The 24,579-nt window shown below is 37.4% G+C and overlaps 5 protein-coding genes across 5 annotated transcripts; 1 reads left to right on the top strand and 4 right to left on the bottom strand.

Annotated features, from left to right (window-relative positions):
- Window positions 1-3,832: 3,832 nt before the first annotated feature.
- LOC119068581 lies at window positions 3,833-8,973 on the bottom strand. The gene is made up of 8 exons (XM_037172226.1): window positions 8,546-8,973; window positions 8,351-8,481; window positions 8,161-8,287; window positions 7,372-7,514; window positions 7,176-7,308; window positions 6,928-7,095; window positions 4,293-4,639; window positions 3,833-3,945 (listed from the first exon to the last, which is right to left on the bottom strand). The coding sequence occupies exons 1-8, from the start codon at window positions 8,699-8,701 to the stop codon at window positions 3,888-3,890; spliced, it is 1,263 nt and encodes a 420-aa protein (XP_037028121.1). The 5' UTR covers window positions 8,702-8,973; the 3' UTR covers window positions 3,833-3,887.
- A 456-nt stretch (window positions 8,974-9,429) lies between these two features.
- On the bottom strand, window positions 9,430-15,126 carry LOC119068578. The gene is made up of 8 exons (XM_037172223.1): window positions 14,804-15,126; window positions 11,695-11,825; window positions 11,501-11,627; window positions 11,286-11,434; window positions 10,393-10,528; window positions 10,166-10,336; window positions 9,600-9,946; window positions 9,430-9,539 (listed from the first exon to the last, which is right to left on the bottom strand). Exons 1-8 carry the CDS (start codon window positions 14,954-14,956, stop codon window positions 9,455-9,457), a joined length of 1,299 nt encoding a protein of 432 aa, XP_037028118.1. The 5' UTR covers window positions 14,957-15,126; the 3' UTR covers window positions 9,430-9,454.
- A 1,481-nt stretch (window positions 15,127-16,607) lies between these two features.
- LOC119068571 (WW domain-binding protein 11) lies at window positions 16,608-18,848 on the top strand. The gene is made up of 8 exons (XM_037172215.1): window positions 16,608-16,802; window positions 16,871-16,996; window positions 17,067-17,164; window positions 17,229-17,369; window positions 17,434-17,559; window positions 17,621-18,002; window positions 18,067-18,544; window positions 18,635-18,848. The coding sequence occupies exons 1-8, from the start codon at window positions 16,739-16,741 to the stop codon at window positions 18,819-18,821; spliced, it is 1,602 nt and encodes a 533-aa protein (XP_037028110.1). The 5' UTR covers window positions 16,608-16,738; the 3' UTR covers window positions 18,822-18,848.
- A 12-nt stretch (window positions 18,849-18,860) lies between these two features.
- LOC119068584 lies at window positions 18,861-20,222 on the bottom strand. Its single transcript, XM_037172229.1, has 3 exons — window positions 19,987-20,222; window positions 19,812-19,919; window positions 18,861-19,735 (listed from the first exon to the last, which is right to left on the bottom strand). The coding sequence occupies exons 1-3, from the start codon at window positions 20,062-20,064 to the stop codon at window positions 18,872-18,874; spliced, it is 1,050 nt and encodes a 349-aa protein (XP_037028124.1). The 5' UTR covers window positions 20,065-20,222; the 3' UTR covers window positions 18,861-18,871.
- A 1,303-nt stretch (window positions 20,223-21,525) lies between these two features.
- LOC119068597 (ADP-ribosylation factor-like protein 2-binding protein) lies at window positions 21,526-24,486 on the bottom strand. The gene is made up of 3 exons (XM_037172252.1): window positions 24,271-24,486; window positions 21,872-22,053; window positions 21,526-21,786 (listed from the first exon to the last, which is right to left on the bottom strand). The coding sequence occupies exons 1-3, from the start codon at window positions 24,394-24,396 to the stop codon at window positions 21,609-21,611; spliced, it is 486 nt and encodes a 161-aa protein (XP_037028147.1). The 5' UTR covers window positions 24,397-24,486; the 3' UTR covers window positions 21,526-21,608.
- Window positions 24,487-24,579: the final 93 nt, after the last annotated feature.

Genomic DNA, 24,579 nt, shown 5'->3' on the forward strand with positions numbered 1-24,579 from the left:
CCCCTCTTAACAAAACATTTGACCTCAAATGTGTTCAACCACACAGCCCTCTTTACAAATATAACGAATGGTAAATTCACAAATGTAACGAATGATAAATCCAAACACTTTTGCCATATTCATCGCCATTGCAACGTTTCATGTTCACATCAAAATCGTCCACATTCCTCGTATATTCGAAACTCAAAATTATCCAAGTAGTCGCATCGTATGATCCGAAAATTATACAACCAGCCTTGCCGCACGATTCCGATTTACCAACCAAATCGAAGTTCAACATATAAGCGACAATTGTACTGCAAGTCACTGTTCGATCTGTTTTTTGTTGTTGTCTCGCCAACCTGCTTATTGTTTCGAATTGTATACACCACGTTGCTGTCGATTCGATGTTTCTGGAACTTTCAAAGTTCGTATGCCAACTTTAAAATTACTTTTTCGTCTCGTTGCGTGTTCGTTTTCTTTCCAGCTTCTTTTCGTCCCATCTCATTCTTTAGTTCTTAGCAGTTGTTTGTTATCTTCATTTCGATTTGTTCGGCGTAAATTCACTCAGCATTCACCCGGACTCTTTGCGATTTGTTCGGCGTAAATCCACTCAACATTCACCCGGACTCTTTGCGATTTGTTCGGCGTAAATCCACTCAGCATTCACCCGGACTCTTTGCGATTTGTTCGGCGTAAATCCACTCAGCATTCACCCGGACTCTTTGCGATTTGTTCGGCGTAAATCCACTCAGCATTCACCCGGACTCTTTGCGATTTGTTCGGCGTAAATTCACTCAGCATTCACTCGGACTCTTTGCGATTTGTTCGGCATAAATCCACTCAGCATTCACCCGGACTCTTTGTGATTCTTTTCTCCACGTGCTTCTTTTCATTTACTTTCGGTTTTCTATTGTTCAAAATCGTCTTTACACAATTCACTTTGCAAACTTTAAATGGATTTTCTCAAATGTCTTTTAATTTTTCTCACAATTTACATCCCTTAAAGGTCCAAAAGCGGTTGAGCCCCCATATAGGATCAGGCAAGGCCGTAGCCTAATAAAACATCCGACTTTTCTCAACGTAAACGAATCAAATTTTATTTAAATCTTTCTTCATCTACGGTTCGCCTGAAACTGATTAACAATCATACTCTCTCATGTCAACAACTGTTCTAGTTAACAAAAGGATATCTGCATTCGAATAGTTAATTGACCTGTGCCAACTACTCGGTTCCCACATAGATTACTCACAGACGCTCGCTAATATGGCTATTAGCCTAATAGTATTAGGATTGATTTTCGAGTAGATCGACATTTGAGAAAAAATGTTGGCATTGTCAGCCTAAAACGTTAGCTAGTGTGGAACGTGTGGTAACCATTTGAAAGCCCTTGATGTACAGGCCATGTTAAAAATGTTAAACTTCTCATATCTGAGCACGAAACTAAAGTTCGGAACAGATCAGATCAATCTGAATTATTTTCAGATTGACCTGAAACTTTTCAGATCAGATTTGATCTGAAACTGAAAATCAATAATCTGAAAATTTCAGATTCAGATCAGATTACTATTGAGTTCAATCTGATCTGAATCTGAAAATTTCAGATCGCCTAATTTCAGATTCAGTTCAGGTAAAAACTGATCTGATCTGATTATCTGAAATATTTGTATGAAAATTTCAGATAATCTGAATCTGAAACTGATCTGAATATTTCAGATTAGAAAATTTCAGATTTTCAGATTTCAGTTTGAATTCAGATTTCATCTGAAATTTTCAGATCAGATTGTCATTTTTCAGATTCAGATCAGATAAAAGTGATCTGTTCCGAACATTACACGAAACTGACGAAACTTACTATTTGATACACGTTTGTATCGGAAAAATTGTACCTGTGCCCAAGTTGTAGCTCTTGACCTTGTCACTATCTAATATTTTCGATAATTTCGCATTACATTGTCCAATTTTTCGGCCCAGTGCTGAAAATGTCTTGCCTTTGGGCCGTCGTAGCCTCCGTTGGGCCAATTGTGCTTCTATCGATGATTTGTTTCGGTTCTACGCTGATTCCTGGAATCTACCTGAACTAACGATGAGGTTCAGGTCGTCCTTGGGTAGCATATGTTTGATGGGCTGGTATTTAATGGTGTAGTTGCTTAGATGCTTCATCCTGTTTAGAATGTAGGCAGGGCAGTCACACAGAAAATGTTCAGCTGTGTCAGTGTGGTGACCGCATTGGTCACAGCTCGATTCAGAACGTTTACATATAGTGGTGAGGTGTTTGTTGAAGCCGTAGTGTAAAATTTTAACCTCGTACGACTGACATTAATTAAATACTTGGTGTTGTTCCTGCTGATGCGTATACAATGTTTGGACTGTCGGCATGATCTGATATTAGCCCAGTGTTCTCTGAATTTCTTTTCTCTTAAGGAAAGTATCTGTCGTTTAGCTATCAAAGGCGGTACGCTAGTTATGGGTTCCAGACCATATGTTTTGCTCAAAGCTGCCGCCTTGTCTAGCGTATCAGCTTTTTCGTCACCCTCGAAGCCCAAGTGCTCTAGAACCCATACTAGCTTCAAATTATTTACCTGTTCTATTTGGTTCACTAGGTGCCAGCATTCTAACGATAGGGCAGAACTTTTCATGTACGACTTAAGTGCTTTTAGGGCTGCTTGGCTGTCTGAACAAATGTATATTGATTGTCGAATGGAATTGTCATCTATCAAAGAAAGGCCAGCGGCCAAGATAGTCCAAAGTTCAGCAAGAAAAATCGATGAAAACTCTCCTAGTGGAATTTGCATTTCGATATTTAGCTTAGAGCAATGCATGCCTGCTCCAGCATTGTCTTCAATAGCTGAACCGTCTGTATATATAACAATGCCTATATTGGGTGGGAATGTGCCAATCAGCCATTCTTCTCGGCTAGGGATAACAACTTCGAAATCTCTATCTAAAGTGAAAACTTTGGTAATTTTATTTGAAGGCATGTACAGAACAGGTAGGGAATCCCTAGTCTCAAACCAAGTGATGTTATGTTCAGTAGGTGTCACGTTTTTGTCATCCAAGGATGCGATTCTATCTAAGGTCTTAATTGCTTCCGATTGTATAAGAATGTGAAGTGGGGGTAGATTTAATAAGGCTCCCAACGCATCTGTTGGTGTGGATTTCCATTCACCCGTAATAGCTCTGCAAGCCAGTCTCTGGAATTTTTTGAGCCTGTCTTGTACATTTTTTCGGTCTCCAATGTACGGAAGAGCCATACAGAAGTAAAGCCGACCTTACTTTCTCGTACTAATTCTGTGGTACGGCTATAATCGATTATCATCACCTCTATTTACCTATTTACCCCTATTTATATAGTACCACTAATGCTTGAAATGCGTTGTTGTTAATTCATGATACAAGACCAAACAAAGTAATTATGTTGAAGGCTTTATATTGTGTAGAGTTGCCTGCTATCAATATAGCAGTGTCATCGTTTTCATTTTGTCTATTAGTGATACGCTGTGCGATCGTAGCCTCTTATTTTTACATCTTTTAAGTTTAGCTTAAATAGTCTAGTACATTGGATTATGATACTTTATGCGACTGTCTGCTTTTGCACCAACCTTATCTCCAAAGTTTTCCATTATTCGAGTTTGTGTCGTAGCTCAACCTTTTTCCGGATATCATCGGCCCATAACAAACTCTTATTGATTTTTAAAGCGTTTCGTGTATACAGTGTTCAAAGAGCGTAAAAGAGAGAAAAATTAACTGGTTCCGTTGGGTGATACGTCAAAATTTGTATGTAAAAGTCCAGTTAACTAGGAAAAAACCAGTTAATTTAACTGAGCTCGATGGATGAACACTCTTTTTGACATTCTCTTTGAACACTATATATATTTCATTATTTTTCAATTAAAAAAATATTGTATTACTTCGTGACGTTACTAAAAATGGCTCTGAAGGTATGTTTCCTTACTTCTCTGAACCTATGAACGAAATTGCTTTTGAAGGAACTATATTTTACAAATGAATAAGTGAGGCTCGACTTTTCTGTGTATTAAGAATCAATGCTGTCCATGACTGGAATGTATACTTCAGACCACTTTTGAAATTCGAAAATATAACCAAAAAATACTTTGTTCGAACTTAATGTTAAAATGTAAACCATTGGGGAAATATTACACAGAATAGTCTAGTCTAATGAGGGATCACCCATAAATAACGACATTTTGTCAGTAGTTAAGGATTGTCAAGCTTTTTGAATCTCTAACAATCTTCTCCACTATATTTAATTATGAATGACCCCTTGTCCGCACTATAATCGTAATCTCACCTGCAAGACACTACTGCATCTGCAATTTTATGCATAAATTTCGAGCACAATGATGGATACAATATGCTCAAATGGAGCGCGTAACCTATAGTAACCAAGAAGAAAACTTTCGACCAAGGAAAATTTGCTGCAGAATTTGCGATAGATTTGTTTTTCGTTGCAAGCCAGTCCATAAAATAATTTTGAAATGTTAACTGTATTGCGGCTGACAAACCATGACATAACAGCGACAAATCGGCGTTTAACCAAAAAACGGAACCACACAAAAATCCTGACATTAAATTTGTGTAACGTGATGTTGGCATCGATTTTGCTCTGCTTAGACGATTCTGAATGCATTTGGAAATCTGAAAGTGAATCATTTCATTGAAAGACAAAAAGTGAAATTTTTGTTCGTTATAAATGATGGAATTTGTTTATGTACTGTCCGTTTGACAAGAGGATCGCCACGGTTCAGCAGGGGGTTTTGAACATTTGTTTTTTACACGTTGGCACACGTGCTCTTGTCAGATTCAAGATTCTTTTTACGAAAGTTACGCTGATTATACTTTGTGAAAAAGGCCAATACCTTGCAAATATGTCACATCTTGGACAGAATTTGACACTGCAATATCTGCAACATGAAAAAACTAAATGTTCGAAACCCACTGAAACCCCGTGCTTCCACCTACGTAATATACACAAACTAGGTGAGCCAATCTTAATTTATTCGATATAGTAGCACGGTGGGGTTGAACAAAACTTAAATAGAGTCACGACACCACCTCTGATTTTTTTTCATGTTCTGGTTGAGGGACTCGAGTACTACTCGGAGAACCGGCGCGTGTCCACGAGTCAATTTAAATACAGATTGTTATAGCATAGGGATTCTTTTGAAAATCAGCCTACCGAAATCGGACGCATTTTCCAGTGGACTTTTTTATATGTGCCTAGAAAGGACTTCGAACCTAGAACCCAAAACCACTTTCAAAAAAATTCTTCGAAGCTTTCGTGACTGGTGAAAGGTGACCAAAAACCGAAAACTGGCACTTTTCTTACCAAAATTTCTCCGGGTACACGAGCCGTACATGGTCTTGTGGGGTGTCATTAGAAAGGTAATCACATGTACTATTGAGCCGAATAGAGACTCATTGGTTTTAAATTTAATCCACACTGAAATATGTGCAGTTGAAGTTTTCAACAGAAAACTTGCACTTTTCTTACCAATATTTCTCTAGTCACACGAGCCGCACATGGTGGTGTGGGGTATCATTTGAAAGGTAATTTTATGTGCTTTTGGGCCAAATAGGGTCTTATGGGGTTTGGATGCATATGCGATGAAATATGGACACTTAAACATTTCAACTTCTCATATTTCATCGTAGATGCTTTCAAACCCCCATAAGACCCTATTTGGCCCAAAAGCACATAAAATTACCTTTCAAATGATACCCCACACCACCATGTGCGGCTCGTGTAACTAGAGAAATATTGGTAAGAAAAGTGCAAGTTTTCTGTTGAAAACTTCAACTGCACATATTTCAGTGTGGATTAAATTTAAAACCAATGAGTCTCTATTCGGCTCAATAGTACATGTGATTACCTTTCTAATGACACCCCACAAGACCACGTACGGCTCGTGTACCCGGAGAAATTTTGGTAAGAAAAGTGCAAGTTTTCGGTTTTTGATCACCTTTCACCAGTCACAAAAGCTTCGAAGAATTTTTTTGAAAGTGGTTTTGGGTTCTAGGTTCGAAGTCCTTTCTAGGCACATATAAAAAAGTCCACTGAAAAATTCGTCCGATTTCGGTAGGCTGTTTTTCAAAAGAATCCCTCAGCATCGGATAGAGGGACGAATTGTAAGTTAATTCGTGTCAAAATTGCTTCGATTTATCATGAATCTCCAAGTGCCCGTTGCTTTAGGATGAGTGGAACTGTTATCCATTCTTCATAAATAAGTGAGTTGAGTTATTTCGAGCATTTTTTACAATGATTACGTGCATCTGCAGTCGGTTAAAGCTGATTTCCACATATTTTTGGGGTAAATTTCCTCTAACATGTAGCGAAATCAGCTTTAACCGACTACAGATACACATATTACTGAATACAGTTTCGTGTAGTGCTCGAGTCCCTCAACCAGAACATGAAAAAAATCAGAGGTGGTGTCGCGAGTCTATTTAAGTTTTGTTTAACCCCACCGTGGTAGTATACATTATGGTTGATGCTGCGATGCGAAAGTAATTCATTACATAAGGTAACAGTTTTGATTAAAGTAAACTAACAAGCAACAAGCTTCAGCAGCTACAATTGTCGAAAAACAGTATATCAAGCAACTAGCTCAAAAACACAAGAGTCAGTTTGCGAGTATCACAAAGCTGTTACCGAATTAATGCAAAGCGTAGCATTCACCCAGGCAGTCACCAATGTATTCTGCATTATTACCTGCCCCATGCAAAAATACCACAAAAGAATTCACGTAAAATAAACTGAAAACATTCTCCATGTAATGAATCATTTTCGCTCGCATGGGGCGAAAATGCTATGTGATAGTTCACTTTCGCTCGCTCTGAACTTAATTTCAAAGCTAAATTTCAGTCAAAGCGCACATAAATATTGTTCCTAGTATAATGCAATTGTTCCCATTCAGTAAACTCACGTGGTAAACTGTAGTATATCCACTGACCATGACCATTAACGGAAAATTTATTTTACTTTTCAAAAGTTTTCCTGTTCCAAAAGGGTTAACGGAAATGGTTTTAATGTTGGTCAAAATTACACGGAGTGTTTCGAATCCGATCATTGTCATTGAAATTTGTTTCGTGCTCTGACATGTACATGCAAATATTTTGAATTACTTGGTATATCATCAAGTGGAGACTTTTAAGTTTAAAAACTTTTTCATACTCGCCAAATGTGTTGATTGCAGCTGGAGTTATGATCGCAATTACTTGATTTTGTTGGTAATACTTTATCCGTTACCAGACGTTCGACGAAATCATTTTCCGTACATACTTCTTTCGGACGCGGATTTATAAACCTGTGAGTCAATAAAATGTTTTGATTATCGGAAATCACCCCGAAACCATAAAATTGATAGTACCAAAATATGTTTGTTGGCATTGAACTCATGGTGTCCACAACTATTGAACTGGCACCCATAAACAAAATAGTTTGTATCCACTTTGAATCTCTTAGTAACCGCAAGAACGAAGTGCGACCTTCTCTTATTAGCGCTTCCAAATGCTAACAAACAATAAATGAAAATTCAACATAAAGATAACTTCCTTCCGAATAACTTGGAAATCCGAGTAGGTAATAAGGCGGAAGCATTTGCCTATGTCTATAGACACCAAATCCCCATAAAACGGATATTGTGACCCTAAGATCGAGGAAGAACGATAGAAGCACAATAGTAATTAGTCTCGATAACGTCAAACGTGTACAAGAGCCACTACCTAAATCTCATCCAGAATATTTTTTAATGTGACCTCCAAAATGGAGGCGATAAAGGGTTCCTCTAAAAAAATGACACGGAAAATTCGTAAACATTGAGATTACGTCACACCGCCAGTTCTACACTGATTTAAACATTTTCCAATTGTACCCGGGTTTTAAGTCATTAGGTGGGCGTTGAGATATAGACCAAGGTTTCCATGTTTTCCAGAATGGAGTTCTTATTATATTCCGGGCAGGTTTCGGAAAAAAACTGACTAGTCATGACAAGAAGGAAAAACGTTGCATCTTTGAGGAGATATTTGATTTTTAATCTAAAAATTGATAATCATAAAGCTAGCAGAGCTTTTTTTCTGACACAAGCTCCTGGACAATTATTGAAATAACGCGGAGTTAAAGGCAGATTAAAGTAATTTTCTAATTATTAGAAGCTTACCACCACTAACAAAATGTTCCCGAATGTATTTGCCACTCTTTGATCCATCCATGGCACATACAACGTTGTCATAATTAAGTTGGGAATGTAAATTAACGTCGACAGATATATTCTCCCGAAGTAGTTGCTATAGTAAAATCAACGTGTCTGATTGTCATCCCGAACCGTAGATTCATAAAAGTATTTATACCTAAGAACACAGACCAATGAGACGGTTAGTGCGGAAGGTATTATTGTTCCCACAATCAAGTTAATGTAAAAGCTCAAAGATTTTTTCGCTTCTGTCCACTGCACACTGTTTAGTTTCTTCACCAGCGGGAGCTACATTGAAAATTATTCTAACATTTTATTGATTTAATGACATTTTCTTTGGAATCATAATTACCAATGCAATTGGAGCATAGAACTTTGCACAATGAATCCATGTATTTTTTAGGAGATAAAAATTGAATTTTAAACAACTTTCACCGGGATGATATAGATCAGAGCATCGTAAATTTTTCTTGGTCACTTTTTCGATAAACAATTTACTTAGAGACATTATTCGATATATTCAACCCAAAACGGGCTGGTCAAGCTTGGTGAACAGATTAGTTTAGTTACAAAATTAAAAGTTTCACCAAACGACGACTTCTAAGCCATTTAATTTGTTAAAATTTGGATTTTGTATTGGCTTACACTGTCATCTATAATTACGGGCTTATAGGACATTTTCACATTTTTGTTTCGAAAGCATGCATACTAAATTGCACAATAAAGTGACTTTCATGATTAATTCGTAATTCAAAAAAATGGTGAAAAAAATCAGAGATTCCATTTGTAAATAACAGTGGACCAAGCAAGTAGCTATTCTTCTGAATCTGCATGTTATACATAGATAAGGTGATAGACGTTGGTTGGGGAGCCCAACCGGAAGTAATTTTTCCTAAACAAAAGCGGTTCACCTTTAACAGTCTACAAGCTACAAAAAATAGCAGATAATCAAAATTCCTTCACGACCCCGTCAGGTAGTACAAGGTCTGCATATTTAAAATAAAGTTCAGTCAAAGGTCAAACGCGCTGTTGGATTATTGTAATTTAAATGGAAAGACGCTCAAAGCAAATGTAAACAATATACCGTTTGCATTGTAATGATAATTACGGTCTCACCTTGGAAACTCTTATTCTAAACCGTTAGCAAGACCAACTTCTATCAAAAATATTTTTTTAGCAGAAGCTGGCTACACCTACACATTCACAATTATGCGCAAAATAATGGGTCCCATTAACTGTTAACAAGAAAAAATTTATTTTCCTACATTCTTCCGAACAAATACAAAACATTTGGATCGCTGTGCTTCAGTAAGCGATTGCAGTACTCCTTCATAATCCGAGTCTCCCTAAAAGTGTGTTTGACAATATTAGTTCATTTAAATTCAGCCGGTCACACGTTTGTATACCTGTTCAATGTGACTCCACGCAAAATAGACATCATCATTTTCGGAGTGGCCCACGGATAAAATGGTCTCAAGTAACACAGATATCCGAAAAATGTCGGATAAATGACTCGTGACCATGAAATCCTTTTTAAAGCGGTCATCATTGACCATGACCATCTCGAATGTGTTTTTTTAGGATGATCACTTGAATATAATGTCCATAGTAGTTCCACGGCTGTAGCAAACGCATGACCGAACAGTGATAATTGAGGATATGCGTAAAATGCAATTCCAGAAATAAATGATGATATGAGATGAATTTGTGGACAGTCTTCCTTATAAAAGCGAGTCAGCAGACAAGTTAAAATCTACGGACACAGGTTTGATTGTAATGTTAGTATATCTAAATGATTCAACTAAGCATATAGCACCAGGGCCGGACTGGCTGGAAAATGGCCCTCGAAGGATACATACAACTCATATAAGAGCTAAAAAATTAAAATTTTCATAGAAAAATCCAAAAGACCCTTCGGGAATTCCCCAATTTACAGTATGGCCAGTCCGGGCCTGTATAGCATTGTAATCACTCGATAAATTCCTGCATAACCCGTCAAAAAGCAGATAAAATTTAATTTTATCTTTTTCAGGAATTCGAACACAAAAAACTTTAATGGTTGCTGTACAATGTCTTTGATGTTACCGAGTAATATTCTACCGAACTCGATGCCGATTCCAATTTTCAAATAATTAAAAATTTCCTGTAAATTCATTGTGATTATAAGGGCAATTTTTAAATTTGTTCTTCAATGGTTACCTGTTTCAGAAAAGTGTCGCAACTATTTTTGTGTTGACAATAATGTCTGTCTGCAGGAAGTATACGATCAACGACAGGACTAGCAATCTGTTCAAATGGAACAAAATTCTTTCCTGTTTTGAATGGTTGAATAAACCTATCGAGTTAATAAAGGATTAGTTTACCGAAATACAGTGACATTCAGCATTTAGGTTACACTTTTATGTTTTTGCTGCAGCTGGTTCGTACGTCCCTCTCGGCACGTACGGGTGAATGACAACACACGCCTGCACACTGATGCTTGAAATCAGATTTAACGACCAGCTGTAGCCGAAAAAGAGTAACCCTATTGCTGAGTGTCACTGTAGGTTAGAGAAGTTCTCAATTTCATAATTCTATAGAAATTTTGTATCTATCTGCGGATGGTGTGATATCGATATCGTGTATGCCTACTCTATCAGGGAGTGCACATTGATGTTTCTGAATGTATCGCCCGTATGTTATCCTAATATAAATATTGTCATGAAAAAATTGTCTTGGTGCAGGTTGATGTAACCCGAAACGGGGCTAAATTTTTAACATTGATGGTTTCACGGTTTCCACTAAGGATGGGTAAAGGACTCTACACTACCTTGTCCAATGTCCTTCAAACTTTAGTATATCAGTGAACTCTTCGTTTGCATTCCAGAACGATTTTTGTCTTAGAAATAGAACCAATGTATGTGACTTTACAGACATATAGGATGCAGTGAGAGATATTCATTATTCGTAGTAGTATTCAAAAGCAGACACAATTTTTGAACCAAACCCTACTGCAGGAAGTAAAATTGCGACCCGACAATTTGCGTTTCTGTTTGTATTTATATGCCTGTAATGACTCTATGCGTGTAATATTATTGACTTAATTCCGTTACCAAAACACATCAGACTTTATCTGTCGCAAAGCATAAATTATCGACGTATTTGCAACCATAAACGCGACAGTTAGTGCTGACGTCGAATCTCTCAGCAGACGAAGGACGACATTATGATCTGCATATAATTTTATGATCGCTTCCGTTACCTGCATTCCGTAAATAGTGTTAAAGTTTCAAATCAGCATAGGTAAGGGTATACATTGCGTGCATACCATAGTTGATAGTCCACGACTAAACATAAGTATTAAACGATTCGAGCAAATTAAGGTGCAAATCAGTGCACCTGATGCAGCAGGTATAGCCAGTATGGACCACATGTAAAATTTTCCAAGTAATTTGCTTGAAAATGATTTAAATTTTTAAATTATTTGGGCTGTCAATGTAGAAAATAAAAATTTCAACGTACTGATAAACGCACATAAACGACAGACCAGTAACACTCATCAACCATGCGGCCGCCGAATACTCCAGGAATTTTTTGGAACATTGCTTTATAAGTTCCACATTTAATTCACGAAACTTCAGTAAAATTGGTATCTGCAATTTATTGTTATTATTCAACCATTTTCCCGCAAGAGCCTTTGTAGTCCAGTCACTTGTGTCAATCTGCTCCTGCTCGCTTTACCGTTTACGCTTTCGAGTCTTTCAGTTATAATATATGATTGGGAATGAAAAGTTGTGGAACGAATTTTCTTTTAAAATAGACTTTCAGTACATTTTGGGGAACGAACCTTTTTTCTAACACAAGTGCCTGGACCATTTATACGTTAATGAACCATCATATACGTTACACTATGTTGATTTTTCAGCAATAGTCCTAAATTTCGAAAGACCATTGCAACATAATAAGACAAGTGGTGAAAATTTCACTCAAAGTGGTACACGCAACGTTTTTTCAACCTTCGATCTTACTAGATATTATCCCATTTTTCGTTTTACTAAAAGAAACGCTATGGTTTCTATAAGTCGTTTGGATAGTTAGAGCAGTAGAACCTAGCAAAGTTCATGAAGCATAGCGCAAAATTTGTAATTTTACAAAAACTCGTACGAAGTAACCAGGACCATGTGAAGGGTTGAAATTTTTGAAAACCACCTCAATAATTGAAATGGAACCCAGAAAACCTCTAAAATTATTTAAAATATCACAGTTCTAGAATTATGAAGAAATGTAGTATACAGAGTGTTGGAATAATAACAATCCCATACACACAAACAGAAAGGCCAGTTACGGTTTTTTTTACGTTACGATTTAGCAACGGACTAAATGCAACAGTAGAACTCACCCACAGCGCGAGGCTGTTAGACTAAAAACTTCGAAAAGATTCTTGAAAAGATTTCAAAAGAATAAACTAAAAAGCTGAAATGCCTACCAAGAAGTTTTGAAAGGGTGTTGATAAGAAAGTACAAGGAAAGAAATCCGGACTTTGATCAATCGTACGAACAACCAAAATCATGCAAAGATTTGCAAATAGCTAAAATCCAAAATGTTTTATCTAGGAAAATGAATGAACTAAAGCAGCTATTGAACGATAAAGAGCGAAAAGACATCGTGACATTTGATGGGAGAAGGGCTGATCTAATGGAATCAATCGATCACGCGTGCTAGCATGTTACCAGAAACAATACCGCAGCTGAATCATTTATTTTATTTTTCAGGTCGGAACTGGCGGATAAGGTCAGTTCATTTGATTGGCGGACGTTGTTCGGTTTGCCTGTAGAATTATGAAAAATTTGTGACGCAGGGCCATTAGAGTGATTAATTTTCGATTTTCTGAGTAATCGAAGAATGATGTACATTTTCAGAAATTTTCTACGACCTATGTAGCCGTCTTAAAAAATGTTTGTTATCCCATCGAAATATTAAAAACGAGATTGGTTGACGTAAGCCAAATTATCACTTTGATTAAAGATACTGTTATGGAATCGTTCCTGAGAAAAGCTCTGCACATTTGATAATATGGTAACGAAATTTCATCTGACAAAAAATATCAATGAATGGAAACTGTTTTTCGTAAAATATACGTATGATTTCCGCAAAAAGACGGTTTTTTTGCATTTCAAGTAATGCGTACATTATGAATTATTACTGACTTGTACGAACTAAAGAGTGTTTAAGGAAACTGTTGATATTGCTGTTTTCATGCTGAGTGATTCAGACAGCGGGGAATTTTCTTCGGAAATCCTAATTAAAGACGAGGAGAAGACTGAAAATGTACCGGAAAACAAAGTTGGAAATTGAAGTGTGATCGAAACGACATAATTGAATTGTGAATTGTTGATCTCAAATCTGTCTTTTTTCAAATACTTTAGAAACTGCACATAGGATACTTATCGGTCTGTAATTTGAGATGCCCGTTCTGGCAACGTCTTTGAAGAGTAGCTAACTTTCCACCTTGATAAGAATTTCTGTCGGCTAATGGTCGGTTGAACAAAATACTTAGTGGAATACCCAGTAACATCGACAGATTTACAAAAAACATCATGGGAATATTGTTGGTGCTGCTGACTTTATGGATGTTGAAACTTTTCAGAGCTCTCTCGACTTGATTTTCTGTGAACTCTGGCATCACTCACCAAGATCTTGCTGAAACGGATCATACACAGGAGCCTGGAGCTGAAAACTATTAGCCCCAGGGAAATTATAATTACGTTCAACAAGGACAACTTGCGTTGCAAATGAATGAAGGCGTTGGACCGGCTGTTTTCGGAGCCCATTTGTTTGTACGATCAGCTAAGGCTTTGTGCCAATCTGTATAGACTTGGCATCGCTTTTTATATGATTATTTGGAAGTGAAAAAATTCAATAAATATTTTCGTTTGACTCGACTTGACTTAATCATAACAAGGTAGTGCTCAGTAGAGCTTCAACGTGAGAAAATTCAACGATGTATTGTTTCTATTTATATCATCACTGATTTTCTTTTAATAACTTACTTCTCTTCATTACTGAAAAGATTACAATTGTATCTTTTGGGAGTTAAGAAAGGCGTGTGTGAGCTAGTGAGCAAGAATGAATCGACAAAATCTATTTATATTTCCAAGATTGAACATTTCGCATCGTAATTAAACCAAAAATAATTAATTTTAAATAAATTACTTTAATTAAAATTAATGTTTTCTGTGAATAAAAAGTTGCGGTATGTAGTAATCGTGATCTGAGGTCTCTATCTATATAAAATACATGTACCGATAGTTGGTGGTAGTCAAAACGCTAATACGCAGATCTCGATCCATATGGACCGTGATTTATGATCAAAAAATGTAAATTTACATAGTCAGTTAGTCAGTCAGTTAGTCAGTCAGTTAGTCAGTCAGTTAGTCAGTTAGTTTTTGAATCCTCAAATCACAGTCACAATCACAAAAAAGTTGAGCGACTTGCAAAGGGTAAAATTTACATTCATTTCAATTTCATTCTTGCATTAGATGCCTTTTTCCGTAATAAAAGGTTGTATACCACACTGTTCTCAATTTAAATGTCGAAATAAGATCGAATGTTGCCGAGACAAAACACTTACCACTGATATGGGTGCAATGTATTTACAGCATCCGTACAAATAGTTAATAGCATTCCAGCGCAACATTTCCATGCATGTATCTCCACAATGCACAAAGTCTGCACAGTTTGCATTTTCCGTCACAATTTTGAAATATTTCGAATACGAGGTCATTGTAATAGGTTCAGCATTCAGTTATGATTGCATTTAACACGTTCATTTAACACTTCCTCGAAATGTAAAATTTTAATTTAGAATGCACTGCTGTATACTGAATGGTTTTGTCTTTATTGCCGTTTTGGTTATGAACTTCTATTGGATTTTATTTTCGTTATGCATTTATCAATTTTAATATTTTTTGTAGTTAGAGCGTTTCAGTCGACTAAAGAGTTCTAAGATTCAAACGTTTTGATTGAAAAGAGTCCCACGCGGTGGGATTTGAAGAATTGTTTGGAGTAAATGTTACCCTATCCCCATTGAATGTATAAAATTACAATTTTAAAAAATTGATTTTTTACTAGTGGACTTGCGTCACGCTTGCTAATTAACGTTCGAGCATGATTGTATACAATGTATATGTATGGCTACAACAGTGTAAGGGTCATACGATACTATTGTAATCAGTAACTCAATTTCCAAGAAGATTTCTTTAACTTAGTCCGAAAAGTCTTAACAATTTTCGTCATTTTCTATTCTGATAGTGGTCAAATTTCAGGAACCAACATTCCTTTTCCTCAAGAATCTCAAAAATCTAAAAAGCAACACAAAAAACCCTCAAAAATCGCACTTAATCCCGAAGTTGTAGAACTGAGGAAATGTTGGACTATGAGTAGTGGTGATACTTTGGGAACCAACATACCACCTCCATAATTCCAAAAGTTTCATTCAGACGGACCAAAAACGTCACATTCTCTCACCAGATAGATAGCCAAAACAAAACCTTTTTCAACTTTATTTTTAAAAGTAGCCTATATGTTTGGGTTCATTGTACTGTCTCTCACCTTTTCTTTCGCTTTTTGTTCCAGTGACATCACTTTTCGTTCCCACCACTTTACTTTTTGCGTATTGCTAAGGATTTCATGCAATGAAATATGGAAGTTTTTATAATTTATTTTTAATCGACGTAAAACGTTATTCTAAGCAAAACATTGTTCTACGGTATGCCCCCAAAATGTAACGATTTTTTTATAAGTTCGTCTAAACTTCGAAATGTACAGCCGCCCGTAAGAAAATTGCGAAATGAGTGACTGATTGCAAATATGAGTGACTGATAAGCCACAGTATTTGTTGTTATGTTTTGTTCGGAATGTGACTTTTTGGTCAGCCTGAATGAAAGATAGTGTATGTCTCTAGGAACAAAAATGTCTGTTTTTGACCCCAATGGTGACAAAAGACCTTTTTGTTCCTATCAAAATAATATACTATTTTCTTCAGTTACATGCAAAAACCATCGCCTATCGTTCTATGGCCGAGTAGCACGATTCACTCTGAGAGATCTCCGGACCTGCTTCCATTATGGGGATTCCCTTAACTTGAATACAATATTCTGCCGGAGAAAGTATTAAATCAACGCACTTCAAGTAAAAGTGATCATAGTGGTCAGCTGCAGAAAGTACTGTATTTTACATGAAAATATTTTTACAGCTGTGTGACACACTGTCAAGTTTCAGTTCCCTATTTAGAGTACCACTCTTGCTTGAAGTGCGTTGGTTAATTAAAGTTTCCTTTTTCAGTTTCGAAGATTTCGCAGAATGCACCTGATTTCATTGAACGTACTCACACACAAACGCGTTTTTCGAAATTTCGAATGTCAAAGTCAAAATATTTTATTGAGAGTTTAGAATACAGAAGAGTTATATTGTGAGGATGGACTAAGTTGGTCGACGGGCCACTGAGTGTACAATTTTATCTAAACATTCTGCGAGAAAGTCTGTAGAATAAAAAAAAAAAGTCAAGATGGGTCGCCGTTCAATCAACACCACTAAAAGTGGTAAATACATGAATCCAACCGATCAAGCAAGTAAGAACGAAATGCCAAACTAAATTGTGCGAATGTATTCCATTCAAGAAATTTTCGTCGTTTTTCAGGAAAGGAAGCACGTAAAAAGGAACTGAAGAAAAACAAGAAACAACGGCAGATGGTGAGGGCAGCCGTGTTGAAAGGAAAAGACCCAGCACAATTGATTGAGGAAATGGAGAAAATCGATGAAATGGGTACACGATTCAACCGAACTTTATCCCACTGGTTCGACGAGTATAGCTAATTTTTCACTGTTTCTTTCAGAATATAACGTCTACCAACCATCACCGCTCAACGAGAAAGTGTTACGCGAAAAGCGAAAGAAATTGAAGGAGACCTTTGATCGTGTGATGCGGCTATACGTGAGTTTGGAGCGGTACCATACACGAAATGAAGAAGTTTCATTCAAATTGTTCTAATTCACAGCACAACGATGATCCGGAACTGTGGGCCGAATTGAAGAGGAAAGAGGTGGAGTATGAAAAGCGCCGAAACAAGAAAGTTCAGTATTTCGAAAGCGTTAAGCATGCTCAGACCGTTCAAGTAGACGAAATTCCACTGCCTCAGGTATGAGTTGAAATTAAGGTGCTTAATAACGTTGAACGTCGTCAAATAATACGAACATTTTTAGATGACGTCTGAAACGCCAGCCAACATCTACAATATGCCTGGACGAATACCCTTACCATCTTTACCGCTGCCTCCATTCGTCCTACCTCCTGCAACAGCAGCGACTAAAAAACCAGTTGAATTACCAGTATGCTTTTCCACCGTCTGAAGCTGCTTTGTTCACTTACTGATCATTTTTCGTCTTACAGAAAGAACCTGAAAAACGGCCAGAAGTTAAGAAAAAAGAACCACCCGGTTGTCCTCCAGGACCACCACCCGATCTGATGGAGATGCGCGAATTCGATTCAGACTACGAGTCCGAAGAAGAGGAACCTAAATCGAAAAAACTGAAATCAGTTCGACATGAGGACGCACCTATTCGGAAGGATGATGAAAAAGATGAAGATCTTTCGGTGAAACAACCCACATCGCTGCAACAGCGTATGTTAGCCATATCGGGTCAGAACATTGATGAATTCATGAAGGAGATGGAAAATGTTCAGAAGAAAAAGGAACAAGAACGAGCGGCTGACCTTCAAGAGCGACTTTCGACGCTAGATAAAGATAAAGATTCGAGCGACAACAGTGAATGTATGGACTCATCACAGTTTACTCACAGCGAATTCATTCAAATTCAAATTCATTTCTCTTTTAGCTGAAAGTGAGTCGGAATCTGAAGCTGAAAAAGAAGAAAGCGACGAGGACGAGGACGAAGAAGATGATGACGACGACGATGTCGAACTGCCGATTGTCAAAGAAACACTTCCACCAATTCCTCAGTTTCCCACCACACAGCAGCCAATCAAACTTCCAAGTGGTCCCCCACCTCCACCAGTTGGTATGCCTCCAGCCATGATGTTTCGACCGCCGCCACTTCGACCAAATATGCAACCTCCAATGGCCATACGTATGCCGCCAGGTCCTCCGCCAGTGCGACCAGGAATGCCTCCAATGCCACGAATGGGCATCAGAATGCCTCCTGGACCACCGCCAGGAATGCCTCCGAATCGAATGCATCATAACAATCATCACAAACCGCATACGGGACCGATTGGTAATATCCTGTCGGCTGGTCCACAATTGACAAAAGATACAAAGGGCATGACAACGATTACGGCGAAACCGCAGATTAGGTATGCACATTTCGTGTACTGATTTTACCGATTGACCGAACTTTGCGGCATTGATCACCACAAAACTTTTGACGATTTTTCTATTTCCAGAAACTTAAGCGCAGATGTAACGCGATTCGTTCCGTCAACACTGAGAGTGAAGCGTGACGACAATATAAAACAACAGCGCAGGCCCAAGCAGTACATTACTGAAGTGAAACAACCAGAAGCATCGAAAACAACAACTAAAGACGATGCGTACATGCAATTTATGAGAGAAATGCAAGGTCTTATATGAATACAAAACCTAACTGGAATAATGGAATGGAAAACGTTTTGCTTCTTCTTTCAATCTTTATTCAATCGACAAACCGTACACAAATTTCGTTCGGCAGCCAAAACTTTACATTGACCGTTTGCATCGAACTTGTCACAGATTCGATATTCGTCCACCTCACTCACCAAATTCGTCAAATATTCAATGGATAAACTGCAATTGAACCATTTTCTGACACTTTTCCCTCGAATATAAATTTGTGTGGTCATGGCACTGTCCACATGAACCAGTTTTGATGTTGAACAAGTCGTTGCGTCGAAATATGAGAAAACGATATACATTCGGCTGGGGTCTCGATGAATGCCCCAAAGCGTGTTCGGCAGAGTTACCTCATAAATGTCTTCATAGATTCCATCAAATAGAGTTGCGTCCACGCAATCGTAGCCCAGTTCATCCAACGTTTCTACATCTCCAATCCTTTCGTTAATTTTGCCGCAAGGCGATGGTGATTCGACTTTGCTGTCCTCAAATTCACACGTCGTTACTTGTATTTCAACATTCAATTGTTCATCGTTGTGGTCGACCTGTGTCGAATTGACGTTTTCGAGGAATGTGCAGCCATCGATGATTTCCCTCCCTTCACGTTGTTTTTTGCTACACTTAGTATTGTCCTTGGCTCGTTTCTTGTTGCTTGAATCTTTCATCAGACGTTTGATAATCGGTCGCCTTGTTTTTGTCGACACTTCTGAATGTATGGGTTTGACGATTTCTCGTTGCTTTTTACTTTTCCTAAGCGTTTCACTGGCCGTATGTTTTGTATCCGTACATGCACTGTCGTCAGCAGGTAAATTTAAATATGGCACAGCATTTGGGCCCAGTTTCGGCTTACCTCTGTCAATCTGATGCAGCACTCCATTGATAATGTGGTCGAAGGTCTGGCGAATATGGAAATTGAACACAGGCGGTTATGACATTAGAATCATCGCTCCACGTTCAACAGCCTAAAATTACCTTATAAATATCGCTTGGACGGAAGTGTCGTTCACAGATTCTGTCGGTTGGCTTCAATTCACGTCGATTTGGAAGTACAGATTTCCAGAGGTTGAATTGATTTTGATTCTGAAATTTAGTTCCGTTGAGCCAAACAATTCGAATGCAACAAATTTTAATTAACATCTTCACATACCTTCGGCGGTATGAACATCATTCGTTTTGTCATATTCTTACACAGATTATCACAATTCGGTACGAAGCAGCTTCTCATTTTTTACGTTTCGGTATGATATTTGTCTTGTCAGAAAGTTTGTTTGTTATATTATTTATGACACACAGTGGATTATCATTTTTTATTTGAATAATAAACAACTTCAAGTGAGTGACACTTCGAACTCAAGTGGTAACGACTGGTAGAGATTTTTTTTTCGTTAAGTTGAATTTCCGTGTACAAACTGGGTAATACCGATAATAACTTTTATACAAAGGTACTCACAGAAACACCTCCCTCTACTCTGACACGAAAAACAGGACGTTTAATTCAGTTCGAAGAAATCTGAATTTCGAATTAGCAAAATCTAAGCGGCATAAATTGAAGAAGGAATGGAGAGGCACAACAGGCACAACAAGTCAAGTTTAGTGGTTCGAAATGTTTTGTGCAAAAAAACCAACTGAACGGTTCAAATTTTGCTGGTAGAGCTGGCCTTCGTGAGTGTGTCATAACCAGTTCATTCATTGTCGCCTTAATGTTTGATTTCCAATTACCAAAAAAGTACTCCATGTGAGAGACAAAATTGGTTTTTCAATTTTTGCTTTGTTTATTTGACAGTTTTCTTTCTCACAGCTCTCAAACAGAGTACTTTTTGTTAAGTATAAACCATACTTAATACTTATGCTTAGTTTCCTCTTACCAAAAAAAGTACTCCGTGTGAGAGACAAAATTGAATTTTTTCAATTTTTCTTTGTTTATTTGACAGCTTGCTCTCTCACGGCGCTCTAACGGCTCTCTCACGGAGTACTTTTTTTAAGTGGAATGGGCACTTTAGAGTGGTCCATACGATTCAAAACTTTCAAAGTGACAACAATAGAGATAGACTACCTGGAGGAATTATGAACCGAAATTCATTGAAAGATTATATCACACACACCACTAACACGAAAACGTCACAATAATTGACAGAATGACACATTTTGTATAAGGAAAATGTCACTTTGTGGGTTATTGTGCATGACGCGGCGCCAAATTCCTCAACACCGTCTAGTGCCCTCTCAATAGAACAAACTGACAAATTAAAATGAAAAATCATGTATTTAAATGTGTGTGTGACAGCTTCGTGTACAAACAGTAAAAAGGGCCTCTCAATGTCAAAAGTAAAGGGACTCACAACGTAAAAAGAAGCAAAGTTGACGTTTTCGTGTTAGTGGTGTGTCTGGTGAGTGTGTGTGTGATATAATTTTTCAATGAATTTCGTGTCATAAATCCTCTAGGTAGTCTACCTCTAGGGTCTACCGAAAAATGATGATTCGAATCGAGTTGATATCGAAAAATTTTCTGAACATTTCACTTACTTATACCGACCAAACTTGGACATCCTTTGCTAAGGAAGAGAAAAACACCAGATTGATTTGTTGCTGCAAAACATAGCCAACTCAGCACAGTCTCACAGATTTTGAATCTAACGTTGGACTTGTCCATACACAAGCACCAAAAATATAACACCAGAATTTCTTGACTCCTTTATTAAATTCCTTTATAAGCGAAACCAATTATTCATTTGTGGCTGAATGCTACTTGCTACAGATTTACTTCAACACTCATTCATTGTACACTTGTTTTCGATCCATTCGCGTTACTATAATTCCACTAGCTAATTCGTCGAAGTGACCGATTTTCGACGCTTTGAAATCAAGGATCATGTCCTTGAATGTAAGAAAATCAGTCAACGAAAATAGTAATTCAAATATTTCACCGTCCAGGCCAGGCTTCATATTTCTATCGGAATGATTGGAATAGAGCGAATATATTTGTTATAGTTTGTTCCTTAACATACAAAAATGTGGTTTCAGTTTACACTTACTGCAATTCTTGTGCAAATTTTTCCATCTGAAATGACCCGTTCATTTGACGATTTAAATTGCGTATAATGTAGATTTCCATCAGTGCCGTGTACTCCTTAAATATGTCGGTGTAAATGATTTTGTTTTCTTCATTATCATCGAATTCCTGGTAATGTTTTTCCAAAAAGTTTCTCTGCATATTCTGGAAGTAAGGATGAATATCGTAAAATCACATCGATTGATTTTGTGTAACAAAACAACAGGAAATTATCTTAGAGCCGTGTGATCTTCCCTAAATTAAAGAAACCGAAGGGAATGTTACTAAAACGAGCCATCAGAACAGTCGGAGCGTTTGCTGCGACTGAGCCCCGTACAAACCCGTATATCTATTGCGTACGTGACCCTAGTGCGTCTGTCACCCTACTTTGACCGTAAGCCTATGCGCCGGTTAAAGTAGTTAAAGTAAAATTATTATGTAATGTGTACATCTTAGAAATTGCACATAGCGCAATTACGAAGCCCCGTACGACGTTCCTTTCAAATAAAACCAAAATTTCAAATAGCCCTAAAATTTTAATTTATTGAGTATAAATACACATAGGGCCTAGTATCGGCCTCAGTCCGAGGATCCAAATTTAATTTATTTTTCAACTACATTCTATTCGGCCTTTGATTACCTTCCAAATGAAACAAAAATTACGAAAAACGGATGAAATTTGCTCGAGTGATATGTAAAATACACATAGGGCCCTAGTAGCGGCCTCAGTCCGAGGACCCAAATTTATTTTTTTTTCAACAACATTCTATTCGGCCTTTGATTACCTTCCAAATGAAACAAAAATTACGAAAAACGGATGAAATTTGCTCGAGTTATATGTAAAATACACATAGGGCCCTAGTAGCGGCCTTAGTCCAAGGACCCAAATTTAATTTATTTTTCAACTACATTCTATTCGGCCTTTGATTACCTTCCAAATGAAACAAAAATTACGAAAAAACGGATGAAATTTGCTCGAGTTATATGTAAAATACACATAGGGCCCTAGTAGCGGCCTTAGTCCGAGGACCCAAATTTAATTTTTTTTTCAACAACATTCTATTCGCTGTTCGATTATCTTTCAAATGAAACAAAAATTACGAAAAACGGATGAAATTTACTCGAGTTGTATGTAAAATACGCATAGGGCCCTAGTAGCGGCCTTAGTCCGAGGACCCAAATTTAATTTTTTTTCAACAACATTCTATTCGGCCTTTGATTACCTTCCAAATGACACAAAAATTACGAAAAACGAATGAAATTTACTCGAGTTCAATGTAAAATACACATAGGGCCCTAGTAGTGGCCTTAGTCCAAGGACCCAAATTTAATAATTTTTCAACAACTTTCTATTCGGCGTTCGATTACCTTCCAAATGAAACAAAAATTACGAAAAACGGATTAAATTTACTTGAGTTCTATGTAAAATACACATAGGGCCCTAGCAGCTTTTCACTTCTAAGGCCCTAACTTACGGTCCACTCACCCGATTTTAAAAAACTTTTTTTTCCTGGATTGGTATTAACAATACCTATCATTTGCCGTGTCATTTACATTTCCATCGTTTATTTTGCCATAAATATCACCAAAAGACCTTAAATCACTTAGGTGGCCCTAACTCACGAAGGGCCGACCCGAATATGCCCATCTTCGAACTTAGCCTCACTATTTTGACTATCTTTCAGGGAAAAAAAAAAATTTTGAAATCGGATTTGATTTACTCAAGATATCGACGTGACGGACAGACGGACAGACGGACAGACGGACAGACGGCCCAAATTTTTATTGCGGATTCGTCATCTATGAACATAGGCAAACACTTTGCCCTTACCGTCTGCTTCGAATTCCATCAATTACACACGGCATCGTAATCCTATAAGCCCCTTCGTACTTCGTACGGGGCTAAAAAATTTAGATCGATTAGGATCACCAGATACTTAGATTTATGAACGATCTTTTAGGTTTCGTACACAAATTTGGTCAACTGAATTTTTGACTCACTCCTTCAACGTCACGCAGAAAGGGTCTAAATTGACCCAATTTTTTTAGGCCCTCTTAAGACCTGTAACGAGCCTACCAAATCTATTGTTCTGGGGCTCGTTACTGATAAATTGTTTCTTATGGTAAGAGGGGGCTCGTAACTGGCGGACGGCTCGTTACCCTAAGTCTGAGAAATTCTTCTATAGAATACCCGGATGTAAATGAAAGCATCAATTTACCGAGTGATATGTTGCCCATTTCGACCAACAAAGGATTTCTTTTCCACTCTTGGGTATTAGTCGGTAGATGTTCAAAAAGAAATTCATAAAAATTTTAACACAAAGCCAAAAGAATATGTTAATGTACCAAAGATACAAAATGGAAAAATTAAATTTTTCTTACTTGAAAATCTTCGCTAACGACTATATCTTCAACGAACCCGATCACTCGATTGAAGTATTCAGTGCCGTGACCATTTTCATTTTTAATTTCTTCAAAATTTTGCATAATCCTTGTTTTGTCAGGCATGTTTAAAATTGAAGGAGTGCGAACTTTGTTTGTTTCCTTTTAATTAATTCTATGTCTTGTGTGCCCTTTATTGTTATGTCCGGTAACCATGGTAATTGTAACTGGCTTTTCAAAAATAATAAATTTCAAAATGATGATGTTCAATTCGATCGCAAGGATTGAACGCACACACTTTGCGTGAGA

This window comes from Bradysia coprophila (genome assembly GCF_014529535.1).
Source record: "Bradysia coprophila strain Holo2 chromosome X unlocalized genomic scaffold, BU_Bcop_v1 contig_20, whole genome shotgun sequence".
Lineage (NCBI taxonomy): Eukaryota > Metazoa > Arthropoda > Insecta > Diptera > Sciaridae > Bradysia > Bradysia coprophila.

Excerpts from the sequence above, each read along its gene's own strand:
- LOC119068581 (XM_037172226.1), bottom strand. The coding sequence starts at position 8,701 with ATGTCTCTAAGTAAATTGTTTATCGAAAAAGTGACCAAGAAAAATTTA. Across the intron at positions 4,640-6,927 it reads GATATACTACAGTTTACCAC|ATTTCCAAATGCATTCAGAA; the intron begins GTGAGTTTACTG and ends ATTCACTTTCAG. Across the intron at positions 3,946-4,292 it reads GATGCAGTAGTGTCTTGCAG|GTTCAGAGAAGTAAGGAAAC; the intron begins GTGAGATTACGA and ends TTTCGTTCATAG.
- LOC119068578 (XM_037172223.1), bottom strand. The coding sequence starts at position 14,956 with ATGACCTCGTATTCGAAATATTTCAAAATTGTGACGGAAAATGCAAAC. Across the intron at positions 9,947-10,165 it reads GTTATGCAGGAATTTATCGA|ATTTTAACTTGTCTGCTGAC; the intron begins GTGATTACAATG and ends CTGTGTCCGTAG. Across the intron at positions 9,540-9,599 it reads CGTGGAGTCACATTGAACAG|GGAGACTCGGATTATGAAGG; the intron begins GTATACAAACGT and ends ACACACTTTTAG.
- LOC119068584 (XM_037172229.1), bottom strand. The coding sequence starts at position 20,064 with ATGAGAAGCTGCTTCGTACCGAATTGTGATAATCTGTGTAAGAATATG. Across the intron at positions 19,920-19,986 it reads TGATGTTCATACCGCCGAAG|AATCAAAATCAATTCAACCT; the intron begins GTATGTGAAGAT and ends ACTAAATTTCAG. Across the intron at positions 19,736-19,811 it reads GTCCAAGCGATATTTATAAG|ACCTTCGACCACATTATCAA; the intron begins GTAATTTTAGGC and ends CATATTCGCCAG.
- LOC119068597 (XM_037172252.1), bottom strand. The coding sequence starts at position 24,396 with ATGCCTGACAAAACAAGGATTATGCAAAATTTTGAAGAAATTAAAAAT. Across the intron at positions 22,054-24,270 it reads TCGTTAGCGAAGATTTTCAA|AATATGCAGAGAAACTTTTT; the intron begins GTAAGAAAAATT and ends CCTTACTTCCAG. Across the intron at positions 21,787-21,871 it reads AAATTTGCACAAGAATTGCA|AAATATGAAGCCTGGCCTGG; the intron begins GTAAGTGTAAAC and ends TCATTCCGATAG.
- LOC119068571 (XM_037172215.1), top strand. The coding sequence starts at position 16,739 with ATGGGTCGCCGTTCAATCAACACCACTAAAAGTGGTAAATACATGAAT. Across the intron at positions 17,560-17,620 it reads AAAAACCAGTTGAATTACCA|AAAGAACCTGAAAAACGGCC; the intron begins GTATGCTTTTCC and ends TTCGTCTTACAG. Across the intron at positions 18,003-18,066 it reads TTCGAGCGACAACAGTGAAT|CTGAAAGTGAGTCGGAATCT; the intron begins GTATGGACTCAT and ends TTTCTCTTTTAG.